Source organism: Mustelus asterias, chromosome 11 (genome assembly GCF_964213995.1).
Source record: "Mustelus asterias chromosome 11, sMusAst1.hap1.1, whole genome shotgun sequence".
Taxonomy (NCBI): domain Eukaryota; kingdom Metazoa; phylum Chordata; class Chondrichthyes; order Carcharhiniformes; family Triakidae; genus Mustelus; species Mustelus asterias.
In genome coordinates this window covers 76840593-76866749 of record NC_135811.1, presented here as the reverse complement: position 1 = coordinate 76866749, position 26157 = coordinate 76840593, and the positions used below count along the sequence as shown (strand labels likewise).

Here is a 26157-nt window from a genome sequence, read left to right as displayed (position 1 = left end):
GCAGGGTAGACATGTCTCTACCCCACAGCAACCTCTACTTTCTGTAAAAGAGTGTTTCACTGTGGCTCACTTCACAATGTTACTGATTCTGCCACAGCCCCAGCACCCGCACTTCCAACCTGACTGAATCCAGTCACTAAAACATACTGTTCTCAACTCACTGCCAGGAAATGCTGTTCTTGGCTCCGGGGTCCAGCGGATTTACTACACAGTTACTATAATCGTAAGGACTACTCAGCAACTGTTTGCCCAGTTGCAGTGCCATCTTTCGCTGTGCCAGTGTCACCTCTTTGCCGTGCCAGATGTACAACTCGCTGCCAAAGTCTAGCACCAGCACCTGTAAACCAAGAGAAAAGAGTTAGTTCAATAAAGTGGAGCGGTGCAACACAATCAACTAAAAGACAACTATTTTTTTTAACCCTCTATGCTTTGGGGAAACCAGGGGGAGTGGGCAGTCAAAATGGCCTGAGTTAATTCCCTGGCCTGAAGCCACCACAATCTCCCTGACCATGATTGTAACCTGCTCTCCCGAGCAGACAAGGACAGCTGCTGAAAATCAGCGGAGTCTTCCTCTGCATGTGCTTGTGGGATGATGTATTCCAGACCAGATGGCAATTTTAACACAGTCCTGAGCAGGGAAGTAGCTGCTTCAGACCAACCCAGGACAGAAGACAATCCTCCCAGAAACAGCCAGAAAAGTGGGTGTTTTTCTTATGTTTCTGGGTCCAGGGGTGTTGGAATATGTCTTTAAGGGATTGCAGCATGACATCACTATAAAGGAAGTTTGTCATGCTGCATTCCCTTGAAAGCCTCCCACCCACTGACACTTCTTGCTGCCTCGGCAAAGCAGCCAGCATAATCAAGGACCCCACGCACCCCGGACATTCTCTCTTCCATCTTCTTCCGTCGGGAAAAAGATACAAAATTCTGAGGTCACGTACCAACTGACTCAAAAACAGCTTCTTCCCTGCTGCCGTCGGACTTTTGAATGGACCTATTTCGCACTAAGTTGATCTTTCTCTACACCCCAGCTATGACTGTAACACTACATTCTGCACCCTCTCCTTTCCTTCTCTATGAACGGTATGCTTTGTCTGTATAACATGCAAGGAACAATACTTTTCACTGTATGCTAGTACATGTGACAATAATAAATCAAAGCTTATTATAACAAGCAGGGAGGATGAGGAGACAACTTTCAGATGAGGCTTTAAACCATTTGTCTGTTCCTGTAGTCCAGATTGAGATAAAAGGAATTGTTTGAAGGGATGTACAGGCTAGTGTTCCTCCTTCAATAGAAAACAAATTATCCAGTAATTCACCTCGTTAGCTGCTTGTGAGGCCTGGTTCTGCACAAGTTTGCTAACTCCGTCAATATATTGATTGCATGGTGTAATTCATCGCTTTTCAAAGGGCACTGGGATGCTCCAAGGTGCTGCTTTGATGGCCTCAGTGAATGATAGGCTACCCGCTGTGGAATTATATCACAGCAGGTCAGAATTCCAAGGCTTTCTCTCTGATCCGTGCAGCATTAGCAATGCTTTGCGATGGATTGGCCGCAGCATTCCTGAGCTGGAGCGGCGGGAAGGCTGCGACTGCCTGAGGACTGAGGCTGGGATTCTCCGCCTCCTCCCATTGCCGTGTTTTCCGGCGGTGGAGATGGCTCGCAATTGGCCGCCGGTGGGACCTTCCAGTCCCGCCGATGGCGTTCTGCATGGTTCACCCGTCCCACCGGCAGGGAACGCCGATTATAATCCTGCTGGTGGGAAAGGCCAGGAAGTTCCCACCCTTCTGGGTGTGTGTGTGTGGACACTAATTGGGGACAGGGTCAGAGTCATTGAATATTCCGCCTGAACTCACTCGTTAAGGCTCACACACAAAAAAAGATGCAAATCCTGCTGCCCGTGGACTGTATCTCAAGAGGGCAGCACCTTCAGGAGTAGGATCGCTCCCAACTTACAACACAAAACATTGTGGATGCTGGAAATTTGCAATTAGAACATAGAACAGTACAGCACAGAACAGGCCCTTCGCCCCTCGATGTTGTGCCGAGCTTTATCTGAAACCAAGATCAAGCTATCCCACTCCCTATCATCCTGGTGTGCTCCATGTGCCTAGCCAATAACCGCTTAAATGTTCCTAAAGTGTCTGACTCCACTATCACTGCAGGCAGTCCATTCCACACCCCAACCACTCTCTGCGTAAAGAACCTACCTCTGATACCCTTCCTGTATCTCCCACCACGAACCCTATAGTTATGCCCTCGTGTAATAGCTCCATCCACCCGAGGAAATTGTCTTTGATTCAATTAAAACAGAAAATGCTGGAAATAGGAGGACAGCGAACAGTATAATTGTCTGCCCCTCGCCCGCTCCGATTCCATGGCGGGCGAGACTGTAGACTTCCGGTGAACATTTCAGACTGATGTAAGGTTTCTCTCTCCTCTATTGATTGGCTATGACCAGGGTCATGTGATTACACTGACAGTACTGTTCAGCAGCAATGTGGCAATATCCGAAATTGCTGAGAGCACGTCGCTTTCCTCTATATCTGCTGGTAGCAAGGCAGATGGACAGAGCTACAACTGTGGAGCACACTGCAAATTAGTTGCCCTGGAATTTGGGTGATAAATCATGGACAGCATGCGGGCGGCATGATGTCACAGTTATTAGCGCTGCTCCCTCATAGTGCCAGGGACCCGGGTTCAATTCCGGCCTTAGGTGACTGTGTAAAGTTTGCATGTTCTCTCTGTGTCTGCGTGGATTTCCTCTGGGTGCTCCAGTTTCCTCTCACACTCCAAAGTTGTGTGGGTTAGGTGGTTGGCCATGCTAAATTGCCCCTTGGTTAAGGGGGATTAGCAGGGTAAAGATGTGGAGTTACGTGGATAGGGCCTGTTGTGGACAAGGGTTGTTGTCGGTGCAGGTACGGGGGGCTGGATGACCTCCTTCTGCACTGTAGGAATTCTATGATGTTCCAATATATCGTGCCAGTGGGTGAGCTTTCTCCCCAACAGCTATACCCAGGGGTTGGTCCCCACCTGATATTCATTTTGGAAGTCTGATAACCCCTATGATCTGCATGGGGAATCATTAATTGACCTCCCAGTTGGACTTGTTGAATACGAGCTCCCTGGGGATTGGTAATCAGTCAACCAGATGGAGCTCGCATATCGAGCCCTATATAAAGCAAGACCCCGAGAGGGTCCATTAACCTCTTGGTCCCGGTTGGGACCAGTTGTGTTCACCACAGGCTTGTGGTTATTGTTTATTTTCATTTAGTGCAACAAAAGAATGGTTCCTTCACAGTCAACTCCTGGAGTTGTTATAGGTAGAAAATCCAGTAAAATGTGGAAATGAAGGGTACCAGTAAAACTTGTCTGAACTGGTCCTGTTTACCTTAAAACAGAACTCAGTATGCTTTTAAATTCAGCTATTAGGACAGGACAATACATGGTGCTGGGACAAAGCATAACAGAAGAAAATCAACGCAGTGCCAATATCACCCGATATGTTATCTCACTATATCCCAGAGCTACCCACCATCATTGCTGCAGGTACATCTTCTACAGGACTGGGACCTCTACTCTTTCAGATACAGACGGATGGAAAGTGTAAGTCAGTTCACTATGCACCCCGTACACTGACAGGGACTGAACAGAGATAGAGAAAGAAGCATTAGCTGTTGTGTGGCCATGCAAAAAATGTGACTGAGAATCCCAGTTCAGACATATCACCTGTACACCCATCCCGAGTCCTAACCAGAGGCAGGGAAATAACGAATGACTCGCGTTGCCATTTTCAGATTTGGCACCATCTGAGACATCAAGTGGTTTGAACATCGTGTGATTAGACCTTAAAGAATAACTCCAAACCAACACTGACAATGATATCGGTGGGCTTGTTTTTGGAAAGTCCACTTGATTTTATCTAAGTTTCACACAGAATACCTGTATTATGGGATTTCTAAAATGCTGCCAAAACCTGCAACCAAATTATTGACTCTGAAAAATGAATGAGCTTTGTAATGTTGATACTCTGCCGTGCATTCATATATCAGACACAAGCCTCATGGTTTAAAATTACACCTGCACTGAGTGCTCCTACCTCCTTCGAATTGAGCATGGAGCAGCGAGGGATCTTCCCCCATGATTCATTGTCTGCGACAAGCTTGTCTTCAACCAGACGATAGATGTAGTTTGTTTCTGTGATCGCAACTTCGTATAGCTCATCTTCCTCAGGATCCCCCGCAGCTGCAGGGTCAACAGTGAAACATCAGTAATATTCACAGTGATGTGATCAGATAGGCTGCCAACTTGCTTCCACTCATATCACACCATGACAGTCAAGGGCAGGCAGGATTTTCTGCGTGCCCCCGTGGCATGTTTTGAGGTGGTGGAGGTAGCCCCCCCAGCCCCCCGCCATTGGCAGGCGGTGGGACCCTCTGGCCCTGCCACTGTCAAGGGGCTTTCCCATTGAATACCCATGCTGAGGGGAGGAGGGGTGGAGGGGGGGGGTTCACTCTCAGTGCAGATCCCACCAGTACAAAAGCTCCGGCCAAGATCTACCCTGAAGAATGTGAGAATGGGGGAAGAATGTGCCGGTGAGAGAGTGAGTGAGATTGTGAGAATAAATTAGGGTAAAGGTGAGGCAGTGTAAGGAAGTGGGAACAGCATAAGGTGGAAGGAAAGCAGCAGGAAAGTAAGTCGATAGCCTTTAACAAACTCTTGAGTAAGAGTTTCATCTTCCACAGCCCAAGGGCACTCAATGGCATATCAATCCCATTCTTGACACTGAACTGCGATTACTGCCAACCACATAACAATATCTCCATCCAGCAGACTGGGTCAGTGTAAATACAATGCAGGCTGTGCCTAAAGGACAATTACTTTCATTTCTACATGACTTCAAACATATGTTGAGCATCGTTAAGAAAAAAAAGGAAATTTTAGATAGAAAGACAAGAAGGTCTCCATGTATTTTCATTAGAACAAATGATTCTGGAGAAAGAAAGAGAACTTTTGATACTGAAAAGGTAAGTATCGATTGTGAAAATCTGCAATGAGACAGCTCCGAAAAAACATGGAGAGAAAATTAATACAGGTGATCGCATTCGAGCAGGTGAAGAAATGGAGGCTGAGTGTGTCAGTGGGGGTGATGTTTATTCTGTAGTGAGTGTGTCAGTGGGAGTGATGTTTACTCTGTAGTGAGTGTGTCAGTGGGAATTAGGTTTACTCTGTAGTGAGTGTGTCAGTGGGAGTGATGTTTACTCTGTAGTGAGTGTGTCAGTGGGAGTGAGGTTTACTCTGTAGTGAGTGTGTCAGTGGGAGTGATGTTTACTCTGTAGTGAGTGTGTCAGTGGGAGTGATGTTTACTCTGTAGTGAGTGTGTCAGTGGGAGTGATGTTTACTCTGCAGTGAGTGTGTCAGTGGGAGTGATGTTTACTCTGTAGTGAGTGTGTCAGTGGGAGTGAGGTTTACTCTGTAGTGAGTGTATCAGTGGGAGTGATGTTTACTCTGTAGTGAGTGTGTCAGTGGGAGTGAGGTTTACTCTGTAGTGAGTGTGTCAGTGGGAGTGATGTTTACTCTGCAGTGAGTGTGTCAGTGGGAGTGATGTTTACTCTGTAGTGAGTGTGTCAGTGGGAGTGATGTTTATTCTGTCTGTAGTGAGTGTGTCAGTGGGAGTGATGTTACTCTGTCGGGAGTGTGTCAGTGGGAGTGATGTTTACTCAGTAGTGAGTGTGTCAGTGGGAGTGATGTTTACTCTGTAGTGAGTGTGTCAGTGGGAGTGATGTTTACTCTGTAGTGAGTGTGTCAGTGGGAGTGATGTTTACTCTGTAGGGTGTGTGTCAGTGGGAGTGATGTTTACTCTGTCTGTAGTAATTGTGTCAGTGGGAGTGATGTTTATTCAGTCTGTAGTGAGTGTGTCAGTGGGAGTGATGTTTACTCTGTCTGTAGTGAGTGTGTCAGTGGGAGTGATGTTTCTCTGTAGGGTGTGTGTCAGTGGGAGTGATGTTCATTCAGTCTGTAGTGAGTGTGTCAGTGGGAGTGATGTTTACTCTGTCTGTAGTCAGTGTGTCAGTGGGAGTGATGTTTACTCTGTCTGTAGTGAGTGTGTCAGTGGGATTGACGTTACTCTGTAGTGAGTGTGTCAGTGGGAGTGATGTTTACTCTGTCTGTAGTCAGTGTGTCAGTGGGAGTGATGTTTACTCTGTCTGTAGTGAGTGTGTCAGTGGGATTGACGTTACTCTGTAGTGAGTGTGTCAGTGGGAGTGATGTTTACTCTGTCTGTAGTCAGTGTGTCAGTGGGAGTGATGTTTACTCTGTCTGTAGTGAGTGTGTCAGTGGGATTGACGTTACTCTGTAGTGAGTGTGTCAGTGGGAGTGATGTTTACTCTGTCGTAAGTGTGTCAGTGGTGATAATTATAGTATTGCTGGTGGTGTCAATACTAACTTTAAGTTGCCAATACCATTCAATAACGTGCCCCATTCCAGCTACCTATTCTTTACTCATCTACAATCTTAATGGTTCACATTGTGCTAACGACTTGAAATTATTCTGTAATTCTGTTATCCAATGATAGGTGACACCAAGGGAAAGCCACAGTGGTAGCAAACTAAGGCGTGGGTATAGATTTTCCTGGTATTGGATATGCAAAAATGACACTAACTAATCTCAGCATCTGCAGCAACATCAGTTGGATATCTTTATGACCGTAATCAACACTCCTTGTCCAATTTCTCTTTGTGCTTCTCCTCAACATGTCCCAAACTGCAGTGAGATTACTCATCACAGGAGTTTTTAACTGATTCACACAACAAGAAACCCTGTCGTTATTTGAAAATCTATCTCTCCACTGGCGTTCCTTCCATTATTCACACCCGTAGCTGCGACTGAGTGATCTGCAGGTGCAGCGATATTGACCATTTCTCACCTTGATATTCAGCCTGGCCACCCAGAAGGTCCCAGAACTCCTTAGCCCTTTTGCTTTGACTGTTGATGCCCTCTTCAATAATGGTGATGTTTGCTGCGCGGCAGCCCAGCTCCCGCTTTGCCTGGATGAAACCTGCCAACTCCGATGCCTAAAAGTAGTAAGAGAGGTGCAGTTGATGATTACCTATTGGGAAACATTGGCTAATATTAGATCACTCCACTGAATTGGAGACAGAACAGGTAGCAATCTCTTTGACCTATCGCTTTGGTCAATCTAAGTTTTGCACTAAGTGATCACCACGTGGTACAAAGATTCGGAAATGTCCCAGTAATGAGAAATGGAATCAAACAAATATTTGAGGCGTCATCCCATAAAAATGCCAACAGTTTCATTGTTGTCCAGAGAGCTGAGGGATGGCGGAAAGCACTTTGGGACAGGATTGAGGTGGAGGGTGTGAATGGGACAAAGACTTAAGTCTTCCACTTAGTGTGTCCTCCTTGCCAACGTCACAGTTACTTGGCGGAGTTTAATGCCCTCCCCAATGTTGGATACATTTGATCAAGAGGGAGGCTGGTGGAATCTCACCACCTACCCACCAGTACCTCGATTGAGTCCACAGAGGGAAGGTCTATGGACAGGCTTTTCACCTCAACACCAATTGAGACCTTTAATTGGACAATTAATGCCCACTCAAGACCCTCAACCCCGCACTCCTGCTATTCACCCAGCGGTGGGCGGGACTCTCATATGTGGAAAGCCTGAGAGGCAAACCCTGCCAGGAGGGGTCCCCTTAGTGTCTGTGGCCTGGTATTGGAGAAAGGTTCAGGGTGAACCTGCTGAGAAAGTCTTCATCGATGAATTTCTCTAACTCGTCTGATCGGATTCGATGGCCATACCTTGGAGCGTTCAATCACGTTTGCAAATTCTCCAGTCCAAAGGAAGCAGTGCTGGGCAGTGACCAACAAGAAACAGTCCCCACTGTTCAGCGAGCTGGCTCTCGGCTCCACCAATCGGACCTGGACATGCCTGCGACCTGAGAGCGGGGAGAGAGGGGTACGTTATCCTGAGCTGCACACACGCACGCATGTGTACACACACACACACACACACAAAAGTCATCACTTAACTGTGCCTTCAGGCAACTGGACAGATTCCACATAGCAGCAGATAGAGATGTTATTGAAGAGCCAAGGAGCTAGGTTGCCCAACGCAGTTTTAAGGTTGTGGAAAGGCTGGGTGGATTCGAACCTCCTGGATGTTCATCTGGCAGCCCAGGGTAAAAGTGGGATGGGCGGTTGGTGCAGGATCAGCCAGATGTTCCCTGACCACGTTTGATGAACTTTAATCATAGAATCCCTACAGTACAGAAGGAGGCCATTCAGCCCATTGGGTTTGCACCAACAACAATCCAACCTAGGCCCAATCCCCATAACCCTATGTATTTACTCTGCTAATGCCCGATACTAAAGGGCAATTTAGCATGGTCAATCCACCTAACCCGCACATCTTTAGACTGCGGGAGAAAACTGGAGCACCCGGAGGAAACCCACGCAGACACGGGAAGAATGTGCAGACTCCTCACAGACAGTCACCCAAGGCTGGAAGTGAACCAGGGTCCCTGGGGCTGTGAGGCAGCAGTGCCACCGTGCCGCCCCAGTCACCAATAAGAGCAGTTAATTCAACATGGCACATTTTGCGCTTTCAGCCAGAGTCCAAATGACCCCCTTAGTGAGGACACAGTGTAAACACATCTGTGACATTTCACTGTTACATAGAAAGAATAGAGATCGAGTGGCAGCAGCAACTGTCTTAAAGACAGTACTTCATGAATGTTTGGATGGGTTGTCATGACATGAACTCGATGTTTAGCACCGCAGCTGTGGACAGAACCTGTGACATGACTTGTTGTGGTAACAACACATGGGAGAGAATGTGGCCAAAATTCTCCAACCTCAGCTGGGAGGCTCTCCAACCTCAGATTCTCCAGTCCCGCTGCAGTGAGGGGAGATCTGGCTGAGCGCCAAATTCTCCATTCTCACTGGCAGTGGTAACAGGGCGTACCACACTAGAGAATTCTGGCCTATCTTTCTTTTGTAATGTTAATTTTGAAAATAGTCTGGTTTGTGGCAGGCTTTTTTCAATTCATTCATTGGATGTGGGCATTGCTGTCAGGACCAGCATTTATTGCCCATTCCTAATTGTCTTTGAACTGAGTGGCTTGATAGGGACATTTCAGTTGGTTGGTGAGTGTCAAGCGGGGTGGCGCAGTGGTTAGCACTGCTGTCTCACAGAGCCAGGGACCAGGGTTCAATTCCTGCCTTGGGTAACTGTCTCTGTGGAGTCTACATGTTCTCCCTGTGTCTGCGTGGGTTTCCTCCGGGTGCTCCAGTTTCCTCCCACAGTCCAAAGATGTGTGGGTTGGGTTGATTGGCCATGCTAAATTGACGCTTAGTGTCAGGGGGATTAGCAGAATAAATACGTGGGGTTACGGGAATAAGGCCTGGGTGGGATTGTGGTCGGTGCAGACTCGATGGGCTGAATGGCCTCCTTCTGCACTGTAGGGATTCTATGGATTCTACATTGCTGTGGTGTTTGGAGTCACATGTAGGTCAGACCAGCTAAGGATGGCAAATTTCCTTCCGTAAAGGACATTAGTGAACCAAAATCAATTTTTTATGACGATGGTTTCATGGTCATCCTTGGACTTTTTAAATTCCAGATGTTTATAAATTTCACCATCAATGTTGATATTTGAACCCAAGTCCCAAAAGTATTGCCCTGGTCTCTGGATGACTGGAATAGTGACGATGCCATTACAGCCCCACCTCACCCCGTGGGGGAATATTTTGATCCCACATTCACCGTCACCGTGAACAGCAGCGCTGGCCCAAAATCCCACAAGAGTCAAGAAATGAGATTCTCACCAGCGAGATCTCATTTCCCGATTTTCCACGCGCATCGTTCGTGACGTAATGAAGCTCTCGCCCTTACATTCCAATCGATATCAATATATTTCAATATCATTAAAGGGCTTCCCAGCAACATGACTCCCCCCCCCCCCGCCCCCGTCCTTGAATATTCATACCCCGCTGAGGTTTACAATTGCTATATAATAATGAAATCAGTTGAGTGGGACCTGATGAGAGCGTCAACTAAGTATAGTCCCCGGGGAGGGGGGCGGGGAGAGGGACATGCCCAGGCAGTGCCCTGGCACAGCCCCAGGCACAGGCTGGCACAGCCCTGCCACAGGTTGGCACTGTCCCTTGGCACAGGGTGGCACTTCTGTGCCAAGGGGCAGTGCCAGGATGGTATGTGGGAGGAGCAGGCCCCCTGGGGAGCCAAAAGGGGGTTCTCTTTATGTGTTGGGGTCTTTTGGGGGGTTGATGCCTGTGAGGGGAGGGCAGTACCCCAATAGTTCCGTGGTTGTGGCAGGGGAGCGGTGAGGGAGCCCCTGATACTCCCATGGTTTGGAGGGTGGGGTGTGGAGCCTCTGATATCTCCCTGGTGGGTGGGACACCCCAATGCATGCAGTGGGACGCCTCTGTGTCCGCAGGGATTGGGGGTGTTATTTTCAGCGCTGATCGAGGCGCACCTTTAAAGATGGTGCAACAATCTCTGTGGAGCCTTTCACCCTGTCAGAGGGACGGGGTAAACCACACACCCAGGTTTTCTGTACATCGAGTGCCAGATCATCTGGCCCATCTGGAGAGACACACATCTTGGTCCCCCTGCCCCCCGACCCAGTCCTTCCTTTCCCTTCACCCACCCTGATCACCTCAGTCCTCCCAACCCCCCCCCCCCCCCCCCCCCCCCCCCCACAAAACACTTACCTCATGCTGAGGATTATTCCCAGCTCCCTGCCAATCCAAAGCCACGCTCCTGCCAGATAGTAATTTCCTCTACATTTGGGTGGGAGCGATGGCCTAGTGGTATTATCGCTCAGCCAATGTTTTGCGGACCTGGGTTCAAGTCCCGTCACGGCAGATGGTGGAATTTGAATTTTTTTTAAAATCTGGAATTAAGAATCTACCGATGACCAGGAAATCGTTGTCGATTGTCGGAAAAACCCATCTGGCTCACTTTAGGGAAGGAAATCTGCCGTCCTTACCTGATCTGGCCTACATGTGACTCCAGAGCCACAGAAATGTGGTTGACTCTCAACTGCCCTCGGGCAACTAGGGAGGGGCAATAAATGCTGGCCAGCCAGCAACGACCATCTCCCATGAATGAATAAAAAAAAATTTAAACCAGGCTCGGGAGCTAAGCTGATGTGGGTCTCACACTGACACATCCAGGATCATTTTCCTCAAATCTTGCACTCCCGTTCCAGTCACAATCCAAGTTTCAGTGCCTGACTCCCACTTGACGTTTAATCTCGAGAGCTGACTCTGTGTCTGTGGAACTGCAGGTGAGTTTATTCAGAAGCTAACAAAACAGGGAGGGGACAAAGCCAGATGCAGTCAAACATTCCAAAGTCCATGTTTACAAGGGTTCGATTGCAGACAAGATCACAAAGGCCGTGCTCATTTTTTTGAACTGAACGTCGGAACTCCCTGGCTGGGATTTTACTGCCCATCCTGCTTGGTGGCACAGTGGTTAGCACTGCTGCCTCATAGCGCCAGGGACCCGGGTGGTTAGCGCTGCTGCCTCATAGCGCCAGGGACCCGGGTGATTAGCATTGCTGCCCCACTGCATCAGGGACCCGGGTTCGATTCCCGGCCTTGGGTCACTGTCCGTGTGGAGTTTGCACATTCTCCCCGTGTCTGCATGGGTTTCCTCCGGGTGCTCCGATTTCCTCCTCCAGTCCAAAGATGTGTGGGTTAGGTGGATTGGCCATGCTAAATTGCCCCTTAGTGTCCCAAAGATGTGCAGGTTAGGTGCATTGGCCATGCTAAATTGCCCCTTAGTGTCCCAAAAATGTGCAGGTTAAGGGGATTGGGGGGTAAATACATGGACTTACAGGGATAGGGTGGTGGGTGTGCCTAGGTAGGTTGCCATGTTGGAGAGTCGGTGCAGAGTAGATGGGCTGAATGGCCTCCCCTTTACTTAACGATTCTATGATTACAGTCCCGCAGAAGCAAACGGCAATTTAAATGACCCACACATCCACAGGGGTCGGGGGAGGACACACATACACTGTGGTGGGGCTGTAAAAACCTCACCCTTGTTTTCTCAAAACCTTAAATGTTCTTCTAATTTTCAGGAAATGACAGCACTGGCCAATGGTTACCTTTCACTTGAAGCAGCATCACTTTGTTGAAGGGGAGTGTGCTGTTACTGGACATCTGCTCTGCTTTCTTCACATTCCGCAGATTCACATTTTTAAAGTTTTCCTTGCTTGCTAGCCCTGCCAAGGCCACATCTGCGTAGTTGGAGTGTTTCGCCACTGTAAGCAAGCAAAATGTTCCTGAGTTAGACTATTACATCCATAATAGAGTAGAAAAGATCCACCGTATACACTGCAAACAACCAAATGAGCTGTTACTGGCACGGTGGCACAATGGTTAGCACTGCTGCCACACAGCGCCAGGGACCCGGGTTCGATTCCCGGCTTGGGTCACTGTCTGTGCGGAGTCTGCACCTTCTCCCCCTGTCTCCGTGGGTTTCCTCCGGGTGCTCCGGTTTCCACACACAGTCTAAAAGACGTGCTGGTTAGGTCCATTGGCCATGCTAAATTCTCTCTCCATGTACCTGAACAGGTGCTGGAGTGTGGCGACCAGGAGATATTCACTGTAACTTCACTGTAGTGTTAATAAAAAAATGTTTATTTATTAGTCACAAGTAGGCTTACATTAACACTGCAATGAAGTTACTGTGAAAATCACCTAGTCGCTGCACTCTAGTGCCTGATCGGGTACACTGAGGGAGAATTTAGCATGGCTAATGCACATAACCAGTTTGTCTATTGGACGATGGGAGGCTACTTGTGATACTAATAAATAAACTTTAAACTAAATCTGTATGACATCAAAAAGTTAAGATGACATCAGATTATGATCATCTGTGTCACACACTGAAGTACTGAAATATATAAACACATCTATTTCTAATGGAATAGATACTAAGGTTATTTTAACCTCTCCCCCTCAGCAAAAAGGCTGACTGGATCAAATGATCTGCCTGTTTGTGAGGTCTACTGACACTAGGGGGCAGGAGGGGTGGAGAATGAAGGGTTACATTCTGCAGAAGGGGTAGAGGGAGGTCATCGACACACTGGGTAAGGAGATCACTCATTTGTTGGAGGGAGGATTATTAGAAATGTTCATAAATTGTACTGTAAATGTGTGTATATTTGTGGTAATGTGACTACACTAGGACTTGGATTTGGTCACCTCCTGAATACTAGGTTGCCAGAGGACAAGGCTGACGGGGGAATCATCCAGAACGATCCCACTGAAACCCACTTGGGTGATGGTTTAAGAACAGCCTGAGTAACGGGGCCAACAGACTGAAGGAAAGCATCCTATTGGCCAGATGTGGATGGACTACCTCTCGGGCATAGCAATGAGGAGAGGCAATCAGTTTTGCTCAGGACAGTAGAAGAAACATCTCTCCCAAAAACAAAATCAAAATTTTTCCAACTGCGTGCAGTTATTTTTCCAAGTTCACATTACTGAGTGAACAATAGGATCTCTACTCAAGAGAATATTTCAATCTGGGAGGCTTGGAAAATCAGTTAATCGCTGGAATTCTACCGCCTCGCCAGACGTAGAATTGGAGTGGGCGAGGGTCGGACAATGGAAATGTCCATTGACCTCAGGTGGGAATTTCCAGTCTCGCCATAAAATCCCGCCCAATGTCTCTGTAAAAATGATGAAATGAGAGCATGCTCCCAGCTACAAAGAGGATGACATGGAGGTTTCTTCCCTTTGAGGATCTGTAAGCAAACAGCACATGGTGTCTATTTGTTAAGGCCTTGGAAAGAATGCAAAAGAGATGTGATAGGCAACAGAGGCATGATGGGCCAAATGGCCCATACTGTGTTGGATCCTTGTATGGAGGATTCTGGGACGCTACATTCTGACACTCCGAGGGAGGATTCAAAGAGGAAACCTGCTCCGACTTACATCTCTCAGCCCGGATCCTCCTGACCTCCACTGTAGCCACATTCAGACGCTGTTCTGTGTACTCCTGACGGATGTCCTCTCGCGCGGCCAATGCTCTCAGTGGATTGCGGGAACACTGCGTCTTGCGCAGAGGTCTCACGGCTCGTTTGTGTTCTGTTACCTCGGAAGTCAGTCTGCAGGAAGTCAAAAGTGAAAGTCAACGCAGGTCCAAGTGAGGAACTGTGTTAGGTGTCCATTCAATAATAGTTTCATCATTGTTACTATTTGTTCTCTGATTTAACCGGAGGGGGAAATTAACATTTATTTTTAATGCATTTTGGAATTTCAGTCCAACATTGGGGTGGCACAATGGTTAGCACTACCTCAGTGCCAGGGACCCGAGTTGATTCTGGCCTTGGGTGTCTGTGTGGAGTCTACACGTTCTCCCCGTGTCTGCATGGGTTTCCTCCGGGTGCTCCGGTTTCCCCTCACAGTCCAAAGATATGCGGGTTAGGTGGATTGGCCATGCTAAAGTTGGCCCTTAGTGTCCTAAGATGTGTAGGTTAGAGGGGATTGCTGGGGTAAATACATGGGCTTACAGGAAAGCGGTGCAGACTCGATGGGCCAAATGGCCTGCTTCTGCGCTGTCGTGATTCTATGATTCTATCAAACCAATAATTTGGTGATACAGTATGAAACCAACTCAAATAAAAAGACACCTCCACCTTCACCCTTGAACTGAATCCTATCCTCACTCCCTTTCCTTGCCATAAATAAAAGATTTGCAAAAATACACTTCTTGCTGGCCTGAACCTGCATTCCCCTTGATCCACTCCACTATTTAGAACAAAGAACAAAGAGGATTACAGCACAGGATCAGGCCCTTCGGCCCTCCAACTGCATCGATCATGCTGCCCGACTGAAGTAAAACCCCCGACCGTTCCGGGGACCATATCCCTCTATTCCTATCGTATTCATGTATTTGTCAAGATGCACCTTAAAACTCACTATCGTATCCGCTTCCACTACCTCCCCTGGCAGCGATTTCCAGGCACCCACCACCCTCTGGTAAAAAACTTGCCTCGTACATCTCCTTTAAACCTTGCCCCTCGCACCTTAAATATATGCCCCCTAGTAATTGGCTTTTCCACCCTGGGAAAAAGCTTCTGACTATCCACTCTGTCCATGCCCCTCCTAATCTTGTAGACTTCTATCAGGTCGCCCCTCAACCTCTGTCGTTCCAGTGAGAGCAAACTAAGTTTCTCCATAGCTAATGTCCTCCATACCAGGCAACATCCTGGTAAATCTTTTCTGTACCCTCTCCAAAGCCTCCACATCTTTCTGGAATTGTGTTTACCAGAATTGAACACTATATTCCAAGTGTGGCCTAATTAAGATTCTATAAAGCTGCAACATGACTTGCCAATTTTTAAACTCAATGCCCCGGCGGATGAAGGTAAGCATACCATATGCCTTCTTGACTACCTTCTTCAATGTAGGCAAGTCCCCAGAGCTTGATGGGATATACCCCAGAACACTGAGAGAAGCAAGGGAAGAAATTGCTGGGGCCTCGAGAGAAATCTTTGTATCCTTACTGGTTACAGGTGAGGTCCTCCTTTTTGATCTCAACATGACTCAAACTATCTACACACCCTTCCCCAGACTCATCATCCACCAAGTCCTTCTCTTTGGTGAATACTGACGCAAAGTACTTATTTAATACCTCGCCCATTTCCTCTGGCTCCACGCATAGATTCCCTCCCCTGTCCTTGTGTGGGCAACCCGCTCCCTAGCTACCTTCTTGCTCTTTATATGTGTATAAAAAGCCTTGGGATTTTCCTTAATTTTCCTTAATCCTGTTGGCGAATAACGTTTCGTGACACCTTTTAGCCCTCCTTACTCCTTGCTTAAGTTTCTTTCTACTTTCCTTGTATTCCACACTTCATGTGTTCCCGGCCTCCTCGCTTTGACAAATGCTTCCTTTTTCTCTTTGACTAGGCTCACAATACCTCTTGTTATCCAAGGTTCCTGAAACTTGCCCTACTTATCTTTCATCCTTACAGGAATGTACCGGTCCTGAATTCCTATCTACTTACACTTGAAAGCCTCCCACATGCCAAATGTTGATTTGCTCTCAAACATCTGCCCCCAATCTACATTCAGTTCCTGCCTCATATTGTTGTAATTATCCTTCCCCCAATTTAGCACCTTCACTTGAGCACTCCACCTATCTTTATCCATTAGCACCTTAAAGCTTACTGAATTGTGGTCACTGTTCCCAAACTGCTCCCCTGCTGAAACGTCGACCACCTGGCCGGGCTCATTCCCCAATACCAGGTCCAGTATGGCCCCTTCCCTAGTTGGACTATCTACATACTGTTTCAAGAAGCTGTCCTGGATGCTCCATACAAACTCTGCCCCATCCACACCCCTAGCATTTAATCCAGAGATATCTTGCTGTTAACTTTCTCTTTACAGTTTGTTCCTTTCTACATCTGCCCACCTCCGACTTCATTGCCCTCGGTTCCCGGGGTTCTTTAGGAATTAAATTGAAACAAAAGAAATGCCACCACTCCTCTATGATTCAAAGTAAATCCCCTTGAGTAAAACTGCTTAACTCTTACTTTGGAGTGCTGGATTCGAAAATGGCGTCAAAACTCTCCTCAATTTTCACCACATCAGACATCAGAATGGTGGGCGCGTGTTTATAGAATTTACTGAAAGTGTCATCATCATCTGGCCTCATCACTTCCTTCACGGTCTGTTCTGTCACTGTGATTGTTGTCTCCACATTGCTCTGGGCTGGGATCAAAATTACACAAAGTTACACCATTCACACCAACATCCTAGGAATCTAGGCAATTAGATTTTATTCCTTGTTCAATTACCCAACCTCAAAAGAAAGAACTTGCATTCACGTAGCACCCTTTGCGACCTCAGGCAGTCCCAAACTGCTCCGCAGCCAATGAAGTACTTCTGAAGTGTAGTCAGTGTTTCAAAGTAAGGACACAGGGAAGTTAAGGTGTACACAGCAAGCTCCCACAAACAGTAATGGGACAATAATTGGATAAACTGTGCTGATGGTGCTGAACATGGGATAATAGTTGGCTGGGAAATCTCAGGTTTCCATCACATGCAAAATATTGTGGATTAGGATATACCCCCCCACCCCCACCCTCCGTTCTTCTTTACACAGTCCCGTTGGATCTTTTCTGGCCATCTGAGAAATCAGACCAGACCTCAGTTCACATCTCGTTGGAGAGGTGGCATTGCCGGCAGTGCAACATTCTCTCAGTGTTGTATCGTCGAAGGCAACTTGTGAGAGAAAAGAATTGAAGGCCTAGACCTCCTAATGCACCCCTCAATTCCTCCCCCCTCCACACCATGGGGGTCTTCCTGTGGGTGCATGAGGTGACCGGCAGGATCTGCTGCTCCTGCCAAGGTCTTTGGGCCTTTGCATGGCTCACCTGCCCTGCCCACAGAGAACCCACCGCAGAGAAGGGGGACGGTGCAGAGGGGGTGGGGGTGGTTCAACTTCAAAGAGACCAGAAGATCCCATTGGCAGGAATGGTTGGCAAATCCAACCTTAAGTTTTACCTTTGAGTTTGTATGGTGATTAAGCTGGTGACAAACCGGCTCAAAGAGAACAGGAAAGTCCCGGCTGGGTCCCTGGTCTGTGTTCAGACCTGAATCCAACATTTCCTGATAAGCCAACCCCCGCCCATTCCTGGCATGAGTCTCGTGAACCTTCCCTGAACTGTTTGTGATGAATTTACACCTTTCATTGAATAAAGAGACCAGTACTGAACATAATACTCCAGATGTGGTCTCACCAAACTGAAGCATAATCTCCCTATTTTCATCATCAAGTCCCCTCACAATAAACACTGGCCTTCTTTGACAACTGACTGGATGATCAAAGAGAGCAGGGGTGGGAGTGAGCGGACCAGTCAGTTTCTGTTCCAACTCCCTCACCCCTCCTAGAAAGGTAAAACCCAGTCCGAACCATCTGACTATCATTTTCCCTCATTATTCTTTCATTTGCATTTGCATGGTCGAATGGGATCCAGAAAGTGAAGGCAGTTAAGAATGGTCTGTGTTTACGGAGAACTCCACAGTTTGAAATATCTCAAACGCTTTGTACAGCAAATTATTTCCTGAAAAGTGATCACTCCATTGGTAATCGGATTAGCCACGGTTAGAATTGGGTCTTTGGATGAAGCAGGCGGTAAAAGGGAATTTTACCGTCCCTTCCACCACGGGAATTGGAGCGGGCGAGGGGCGGAACATGGAAAGGTTCGTTGACTTCTGGTGGGACTTTATGGTTACGGGATGAGCGAGACCGTATAACTCCGCCCAATGTGTATTTAGTGATACCATTTGTAAATGCTGCAACAGTTTAATAAAGAGTTCATATTCAAACCCGGCCATGGGTGGCTTTATCCAATCCAAGCCAATTGCTCTTCCACCATGTCAATAGCAATGAAGAGTTCTACGTTATTCTTTGAACCCAAGGTAATGCTTCCAGGCATACATGCTTAAGGCACTTGCCAAGACTGTAACTGAACGGTAATTACAGTGCTGTGTAATACTACACCAGGGTGTGGAAAATAGGTTAGGTCTCTAGTACAGTGCCATCCATTAATGGCTAATCCTTCATTAGATATTGGCCTTCCGAAAGGGGCTAACCAACAGGACAACAACTCCAACATGATGGCATTGGATCGGGGCTTACTTTTGGCATGTAGCTTATTGAGGAAGCTCTCCAGGTTATCCAGCGTGGCATCACTCTCCAGGGGCATGTCGGGACAACTTGTAATCTCTGAAACAAAAGATTTGAGGGTTTGGAACAGCCAAGAGAATTTCACAGTAACTTCATTGCAGTGTTAATGTAAGCCTTACTTGTGACTAATAAATAAACTTTAAACTTTTAAACGTTAAGAGACCTTGAGAAAGGTGAATCATGTGACAACATGGGGCACAATTACATTTCCCAATTCTTCCAGCAAAGGGAGAGTTACTGTGGACCTCAAACAGCTGGTGATTGGTAGAGGGACGCAGTGCTAAACACTTCCACAAAGATGTTGCTTGCAATTGGAAAGCTGTTTTTTTTTTGGTTTGTTTATATACTTAATTTTTAAGCTGCTTCACATAATTTTATTATTATGTAATATGTTTTATGTATTGGGGTGGCATGGTGGCACAGTGGTTAGCATTGTGAATTATCATTTAAAAACCCATCTGGTTCATTAATGCCTTTTAGGGAAGGAAATCTGCCATCCTTACCTGGTCTGGCTTACATGTGACTCCAGAGCCACAGCAATGTGGTTAATTCTTAACTGCCCTCTGAAATGGCCTCACAAGCCACTCAGTTCCAGGGCTATTAGGGATGGGCAACAAATACTGGCCTTGTCAGTGACAACACCTCTCAAAGAATAAACATTTCCCCAGGTAAAGGGCGGAAGCTTATGTTCTTACTGGTGGTGAGATTGAAGGCGGGAAAGGCATGTAATTAGGCAGGATGGTGACCAGAACCCTGCTGCCTACCCACCTCAGTCCAAAAGGTGCTTGGCTGACTTTCCCTCCCTGCCATGTATTGACATTAATTGCCCAATTACTGACCATTGAAGGGTCTTATCCCGCTGTTGCTAATATTAACTCAGCTGTAATTGGGCCTGCATGCGCTGAGCGTGGCAGCTAAAACCATACAGCCAGCTTGTCACCTCCAAGGGAGGGGTGGAAGGGACTGGAGATCAGAAATGGGAAAGGCCCCATATAGAGCCAAGCCTCTGCCCTTGTTGCTGAACCTCCTATACTCTAGGGCCCTCTCACTCTGTAATGCTCTTCCCCATTACTTCTCTGTGGCCTAGTCACTCCATAGCCCTGGCTCCCCTGTGGGTGTTATTCCTGCAGTAGCCCCCACCTTCCCTGTGATGCTGATGAGCTTCTGGTCTCTGATTGGCCAGCAGCTCTTGGTAGGTGAGGCTCTGCCCTAGGGGTCTTGATTCCAGGGAACGGCCTGTTACTGGCTTCACCAATGCCTGATTGGCTTGTGCCTCAGCGGGCCTTGGCAGCGTGGGTCCCTCTTCAGCTGGCAGGAAAGACCCCTGACACCTCAACAAGATCCTGCCCAACCCATCTTCACACAACTGAATGAATAAGCTTGGTACATTTATATTTAACTCACACTTCAAAAATCATTGCTTCTCAAACCGTTCAAAGCTTTGACTTCATTGAAACATCGAGAAGCTCCACTCACCTTCCAGAGGTTTGGTTGGTGTGTTTGCTGCTGTGGCAGCTTTCTTGAAAGGAATAATTATATCATCATTATTTCCTGTGGTTGTGGTTACTAACCCTGTAATTCAATAAAATAGTATTTCAGAATTATTATAAAATCTTAACAACAACAAGATAATGACATTGTGATGTGCCAACTGATTCAAAAAAACCAATGCTCCAAGCCCAGATCACAAAACTTGCTTCCTGCTTTATATTAGCTTGGTTGGGACTGCAGTGTCTAAATCAGGGTCAAAGTTCACTCTATGACCTGTGCTGAGTTTACTGATCGTAACAACAGTGCTGATCTGGACTCGATACAAATAGGCAGAGCTCCCCAGAGTGAGGAGGGGAATGGAGAAATGGGCCACTGTCCCTCCCCTAGCTCACTATTTAGCTACTCTGAAAGGGCCTTCCTCCCTGTAGTAGGCAAGAATGTTGTTAAAGTTAATACTTTAATAATAGCAATAATGATGGAATGGCATTCAGGTTGTAACACTGAAGTAAATACACAAGACTTATAACAATGTAAGACTTGAAGTAAACTGAAGTAACTCCATATCCATGGGACACCGACTTAGAGGGAGATGGGTTTGGTACATAAAGAGTTAATATGGGGGTACACTACCCATTGATGGAAGTAGGCACATGACCCGTAGCCAGGGTCAGTGTGGAGATGGATAGAGATGTGTAAAGACCTTGGGTGCAATCTTACCAGCTGTACACCCCTCTGCAAACGAGAATGGAGAATTCAGCGCTTAGCCAAACCTCCATTCATTGGAGGTGGACTGGAAAATCCCGCCAAATTGAACAGCCGGAAAATCCTACGGCTAGGTTGGGGTCAGCTCCATATCTGTACCCGTTAATGTATATATCCATATAGTTATTAGTTGTTAATAAAGACTTGCTTTTAATATACTCAAGAATACGAAGTCAACACATGGTGTCCAAAGCAGGATTCCTCTCTCTCTCCCCATGTCCCAAAACCCTCCAGATTCACCTCAGCAGCAATACCAGTGATGACCTGGACCTGTTCCAAGTGTTTTGTTGGTCTAAGTATAGAGTTCCATTCCATTCAGGGCCTGGACTTGGCCCTCAGCAAGACAACCAAACAAGGCCTGGTTGAGATTTCTAGGTTAGACTTGGATTAATTGATGTGAATCTGTCACGTGTTTAAAAAGCTCCCACCTTGTTCAAAGTGACCCCCCCACTCCGCACTGTAGTTTTATTAGGCAGAAAACTCCAACTTATTCCATACATCGCAGACATTCCAGGCAATATACCTTCAATGCGACTGTTTTTCTATATTTGCACCTGGTGAGATCCAGCACTAAAGTAAAAAAATGTTTTTGGTTTGAAGCAAATATTTTCCTTGGGGTTTATTTTGCTCCCAATTCCTACATGTAGGGAATGCCGAGAATCCTATCCCAGGCAATGGGAAAAGAACAGAGGAGTGAGCCGAACTGGATAACTCTTTCAAAGAGCTGGTACAGCATAGATGGGCTGAATAACCTTTCTCTATTCTGTCGGACTCTATGATTCTTATTGAACTGTGGTTCCCAAAGACACCAGCTTTGATATGATCATTCCTGTGTGATCTGGACACCTGAATCCGCAGTCAGTGCTCAATGGACTGACTCAATATCAAGGACAAGCCCAACATTTTCTTCACTCAAATACACAGACACAGACACACACACTCACACATACATAGACACAGACACACATACATACACAGACACACACACACACAGACACACACACACACACACACACACACTCACACACACAAAGGGACACAGACACAAACACACAGATACACACACACAGACGCACACAAACAGGCACGCACACACAAACACACATACACCCACACACACACACAAAGGGACACACACACACACATAGATACATTCACACATATATATACACACACACAGATATACATAAACACAGAAACACATACAAAAACATACAGCCATACACACATAGATACACACACACAAACAGAGACACACTCACAGAAACACTTAGACACACACACACACATAGATACACATACACAAACACAGAAATATACAGAGAACCATACACACACGCAGAGGAAACGGGAGTGGATTCATGTCCTTTCCTAGCCTAGGGGCAGTAAAGCTAATTATGTTTCTTTGACCTTCCTCTTTGACCAACCTTTTTGGTCGTCTGTCCTAATAGCTCCACACACGAATTGGGCCGAGATTTTCTGGGCCCCTCATGGGGGGGATCTGCCATGGGAAATTCAGTGGGCCACCAAATGTCCATTCACTTTCGGCTCGACCGGACGATCCAGCAGCAGATGGGGCTGGTAAACCCCAGCTCTGATGTTACATTTGGTCTGATTTTGCTCCTGTTCAACACCTTGGAGCTTTTGGACTCAGTTATAAAGGCTGGAGAAAGAGAAGTTGTCGACGCTTTGACGCTACACTCAAAATTAGACCAGTTAATGCCCCAGAGGCCAGCAATCAAACTGGAGCCATTCCTGGTTTGTACATCAGGCTGTCAGACATTTCACATCAAAGTGAGGAATGGAAAGAAGAGCAGCTGAAAATTCTGTCAATAAATTTTACTGCAATGATGGAGGGATTAGCAAGTATTGCAATTATTGAGTCTCACTGCCCCCAAAGCAATCATGATGACAACAGGTTTAAAGTTTATTTGTTAGTGTCACAAGTAGGCTTACATTAATACTGCGATTAAGTTACTGTGAAAATTCCCTAGTCGCCACACTCCGGCACCTGTTCGGGTACACTGAGGGAGAATTTAGCACGGCCAATACACCTAACTATGCTAATACTCTCACTCTGGTGATTTGCCACACTAAGTTTGCAACTGTGGCCTGAGGGAACTGCGTTTCAATTAAGTTAGGTTTGTTGTCAGGTTAATCTGACCCATTTAACACCAGGGGCGCGATCTTAGGGCAAGAGGTGAAAAATGGGATTTGCATCCGGTTTCTCGTCTCCTGCGGTCTTGCCGGTCCCGTTTTGCCAGCGAACTCTGCCTGGCATCCAGGGATGGCGCGAGGCTGATTTAAATATGAATGACTGTTATACATGTCATTAACGAGCCCCCAATGCTATCGTCCGGCCTCACTAATCTCAGTCCCCTCACCGGTCAAGGTTCTCACCCGCAAGGATCACAACTGGTCCCCACCAACAGGGAGCAGGGGATGATAGCCTTGCCGGTGGGACTGGATGGAATGGGGCAGGGTCGGGCAGTGCCTGACTGTTTCCCCGCCCATTTGACACATTTTTTGGAGAAAATTCCGCTCCCAGTATTCAATACAATTCAAAAGTCAATTGTTTGCAGCTCAATAAATAGAAATGGAACTTGCAGGTGAGGTCCAGACATGTGTTGGCACCATCCCCGTTTCGCAGGTGCCAAACGGACACCAAAATGGTGGGCAATGTGCATGGCGGCATTCCGCACTGAGAATGTGCCAGTCACCATATTAGTAAAGCCAAGAAAAGAAGCATGTGGGGGCATTGCCTCAGAGTCGCTTTAGGTCCTTTGCATATTCAAGTAAGGTAGCCTGCCTACTGCCCCCTCAAGGCACTCATTGTAGTGGTAGGCTGCCCTCATGCTGAGCTGGTGCAAACCATATATCAGGCCCTGGTGACTCAGTCATTTGAGGGCCACTTAGGATTGATCATGTTTCTGCATGAGCTGTGCTCTTATGATTCCAGCAACCTGATCGGCCTCCTGACCTTTGAGAACCTTGGGGTGGCCACCTCAGTGAAGATATTAGCAGGAGCTCAGAGAAAAGTTTCCCATGGTGCCTCTTCAACGAGGGTAGAAAGGTGGTTGAAACCTAAATGAAACGAGACGTGGAAAATACGTTCCATCAGCTGGAAAATGGAAAATGATTTTTAGTTCAGGTGAAAGGTCATTGACCTGGAATGTTAACTCTGAGGGCGATCTTACTGACAAGTCAATAGGGGGATGGGGGGGTTAATATCCAGGGGGAGGGGGGTATCCGGGCAATATCCAGGTTTGGGGGGGCGGGTAGTGACATACCTCCCTGTTCTGTTCCACGGAACACAGATCTGCGCATGTGCGGTAGTGCCCTCTAGTGTGAGGAGTCAGCTTTCCAGCGAGAATAGATGTCATACACTCCCTCTACTGGCATGAATCATTCTTTGACTCTTTTCTCACACTAAGTGCCATAAGATTGTGTCTGAAAGCTCACTGAAAAATTGGGTGCAATTGTCTCCTGTTTTCACACCCGTTCAGCACTTAAAATCTTTTTGGTAAGATCGCCCCCTCTGTTTCTCTCACAGCCTGACCTGCTGACTATTTCCAACATTTTCTGTTTTTACTTCTAATTTTCTGTTGTGTCCGTAAGAAAACATTTTCGAGATGTCAAGTGTTAACTTTCCATTCGTTAAACACTCTAGGATTGAACATTTTGAGACTGACCTTTCTTTGCCATGCGTGCCGCCACCGTGAACTGTGTGGAATCATTGAATGCCCCCTTGCCTTTCATTTTCCACTGCTCCTCACTGATGCTGATCAGCTGCTTTCGCTCCTCCAGTGATACCTGGCCCCTGGTGTCAGTGGATGTTCTCTGGCAGAGTAAAAAGGTATCTCAACACTATTGTTCTTAAAACAGAGAGAAAACACTCGGTTGTCTAATGAGAGTAAAACAGCTGTATAGGAGGTAGCTACATGACCACGAGGTACATCAGTGGCTGTGCAGCAGAGGTTTGGCATCAACACACACAGGGAAAATCTCTGAAGGATAGATTATGAGGAGAGATTACATATCAATGCCTGTATTCCCTGCAATATGGCTGATTAAAGAATGAATTTGATTTGCGGCGCTTAGGACTATGAAAGGAATTGATAGGATAGATCGAAATAAACTTTACCATTGGGAATGGCCACTGCTTTGACGAATCAGAAACAACCTGCCTGGGTTTGACTTTAAACGAAAGCTTGGCAGTTAACTATTCGCTGGTGTTTTCTCCATGGCGATGACTCCATGAATTGGAGTCCATTTGCCAACTGATCAGCGTTCTCATACTATGCAGTATAAATTGTTGTCCTCTTTCAGATTTGGTATCCTTGTGATTCTGTTATGATGAGTACCAGATGAAAAGCTTTGACAGCATGTCTATTTTGCTCAGCAATGCTCAAGTGCTGTATTACCAAGTGACAATATGATCTTTTATAACATTTTCCTACCGTACAATAATAAAGATAGCTAAGGTGAACACTCTATTGGGATAAAAAATGCTTTCTGGTCTTGACACCAATTAAACTAATGCTGTAAAATGTACAGGTGTGCACTGTGTCCATAACATCATGTCCATTGAGCACTCAAGTGAATGAAAATTAATGCATAATTCAAAGGTCAAAAAGTCCTTCTAATCTGTGGGAAATCTGAACTGTTTCCAATACCAACACCATTCTTCATCACCAACACTTGCATCAACTGGGCCAGTTAAAAAGTTCGGAGGAAATGAAGTTTAAATCTTCCCCTTGTTGCAAACTGCTTAACCTCAGGGAGCACCTTTAATAATAATTTTCCTTCATGTGGAGTGAGCTATCTGCATTTCAACCCAGCACACTGAAACAGTAATGTCTCTGTCAGTGGATCGCATGAACTAAACTAATATCTGTGATCTGCTGAATTTGTATCTATAGCCTGAGGGAAAAGATTGTGTCGAGTCCCTTATTTTCATAGAATCATAGAATCCTACAGTGCGGAAGGAGGCCATTTGGCCCATCAAGCCAGCAACAACCACAATCTTACTCAGGCCCTATCCCCGCAACCCCACGTATTTACCCTACTAATCCTCCTGACACTAAGGGGCAATTTAGCATGGCCAATCCACTTAACCCACACATCTTTGGACTGTGGAAGGAA

General features: G+C 46.7%; 1 protein-coding gene across 12 annotated transcripts in view; it reads right to left on the bottom strand.

Moving 5' to 3' along the window:
* svild (supervillin d) overlaps positions 1 to 26157 on the bottom strand; it is a 214367-nt gene that overhangs the window by 44631 nt on the left and 143579 nt on the right. For all 12 annotated transcript variants that reach the window (XM_078223785.1, XM_078223788.1, XM_078223790.1 and 9 more), the window contains 10 exons: positions 24705 to 24852; positions 20236 to 20331; positions 18712 to 18798; positions 16601 to 16778; positions 13998 to 14170; positions 12161 to 12316; positions 7827 to 7963; positions 6931 to 7078; positions 4104 to 4249; positions 162 to 337 (listed from right to left, as the gene is read on the bottom strand). In XM_078223785.1, coding sequence (XP_078079911.1) covers positions 162 to 337; positions 4104 to 4249; positions 6931 to 7078; positions 7827 to 7963; positions 12161 to 12316; positions 13998 to 14170; positions 16601 to 16778; positions 18712 to 18798; positions 20236 to 20331; positions 24705 to 24852 — 1445 coding nt within the window. The remainder of the gene's footprint in view (positions 1 to 161; positions 338 to 4103; positions 4250 to 6930; positions 7079 to 7826; positions 7964 to 12160; positions 12317 to 13997; positions 14171 to 16600; positions 16779 to 18711; positions 18799 to 20235; positions 20332 to 24704; positions 24853 to 26157) is intronic.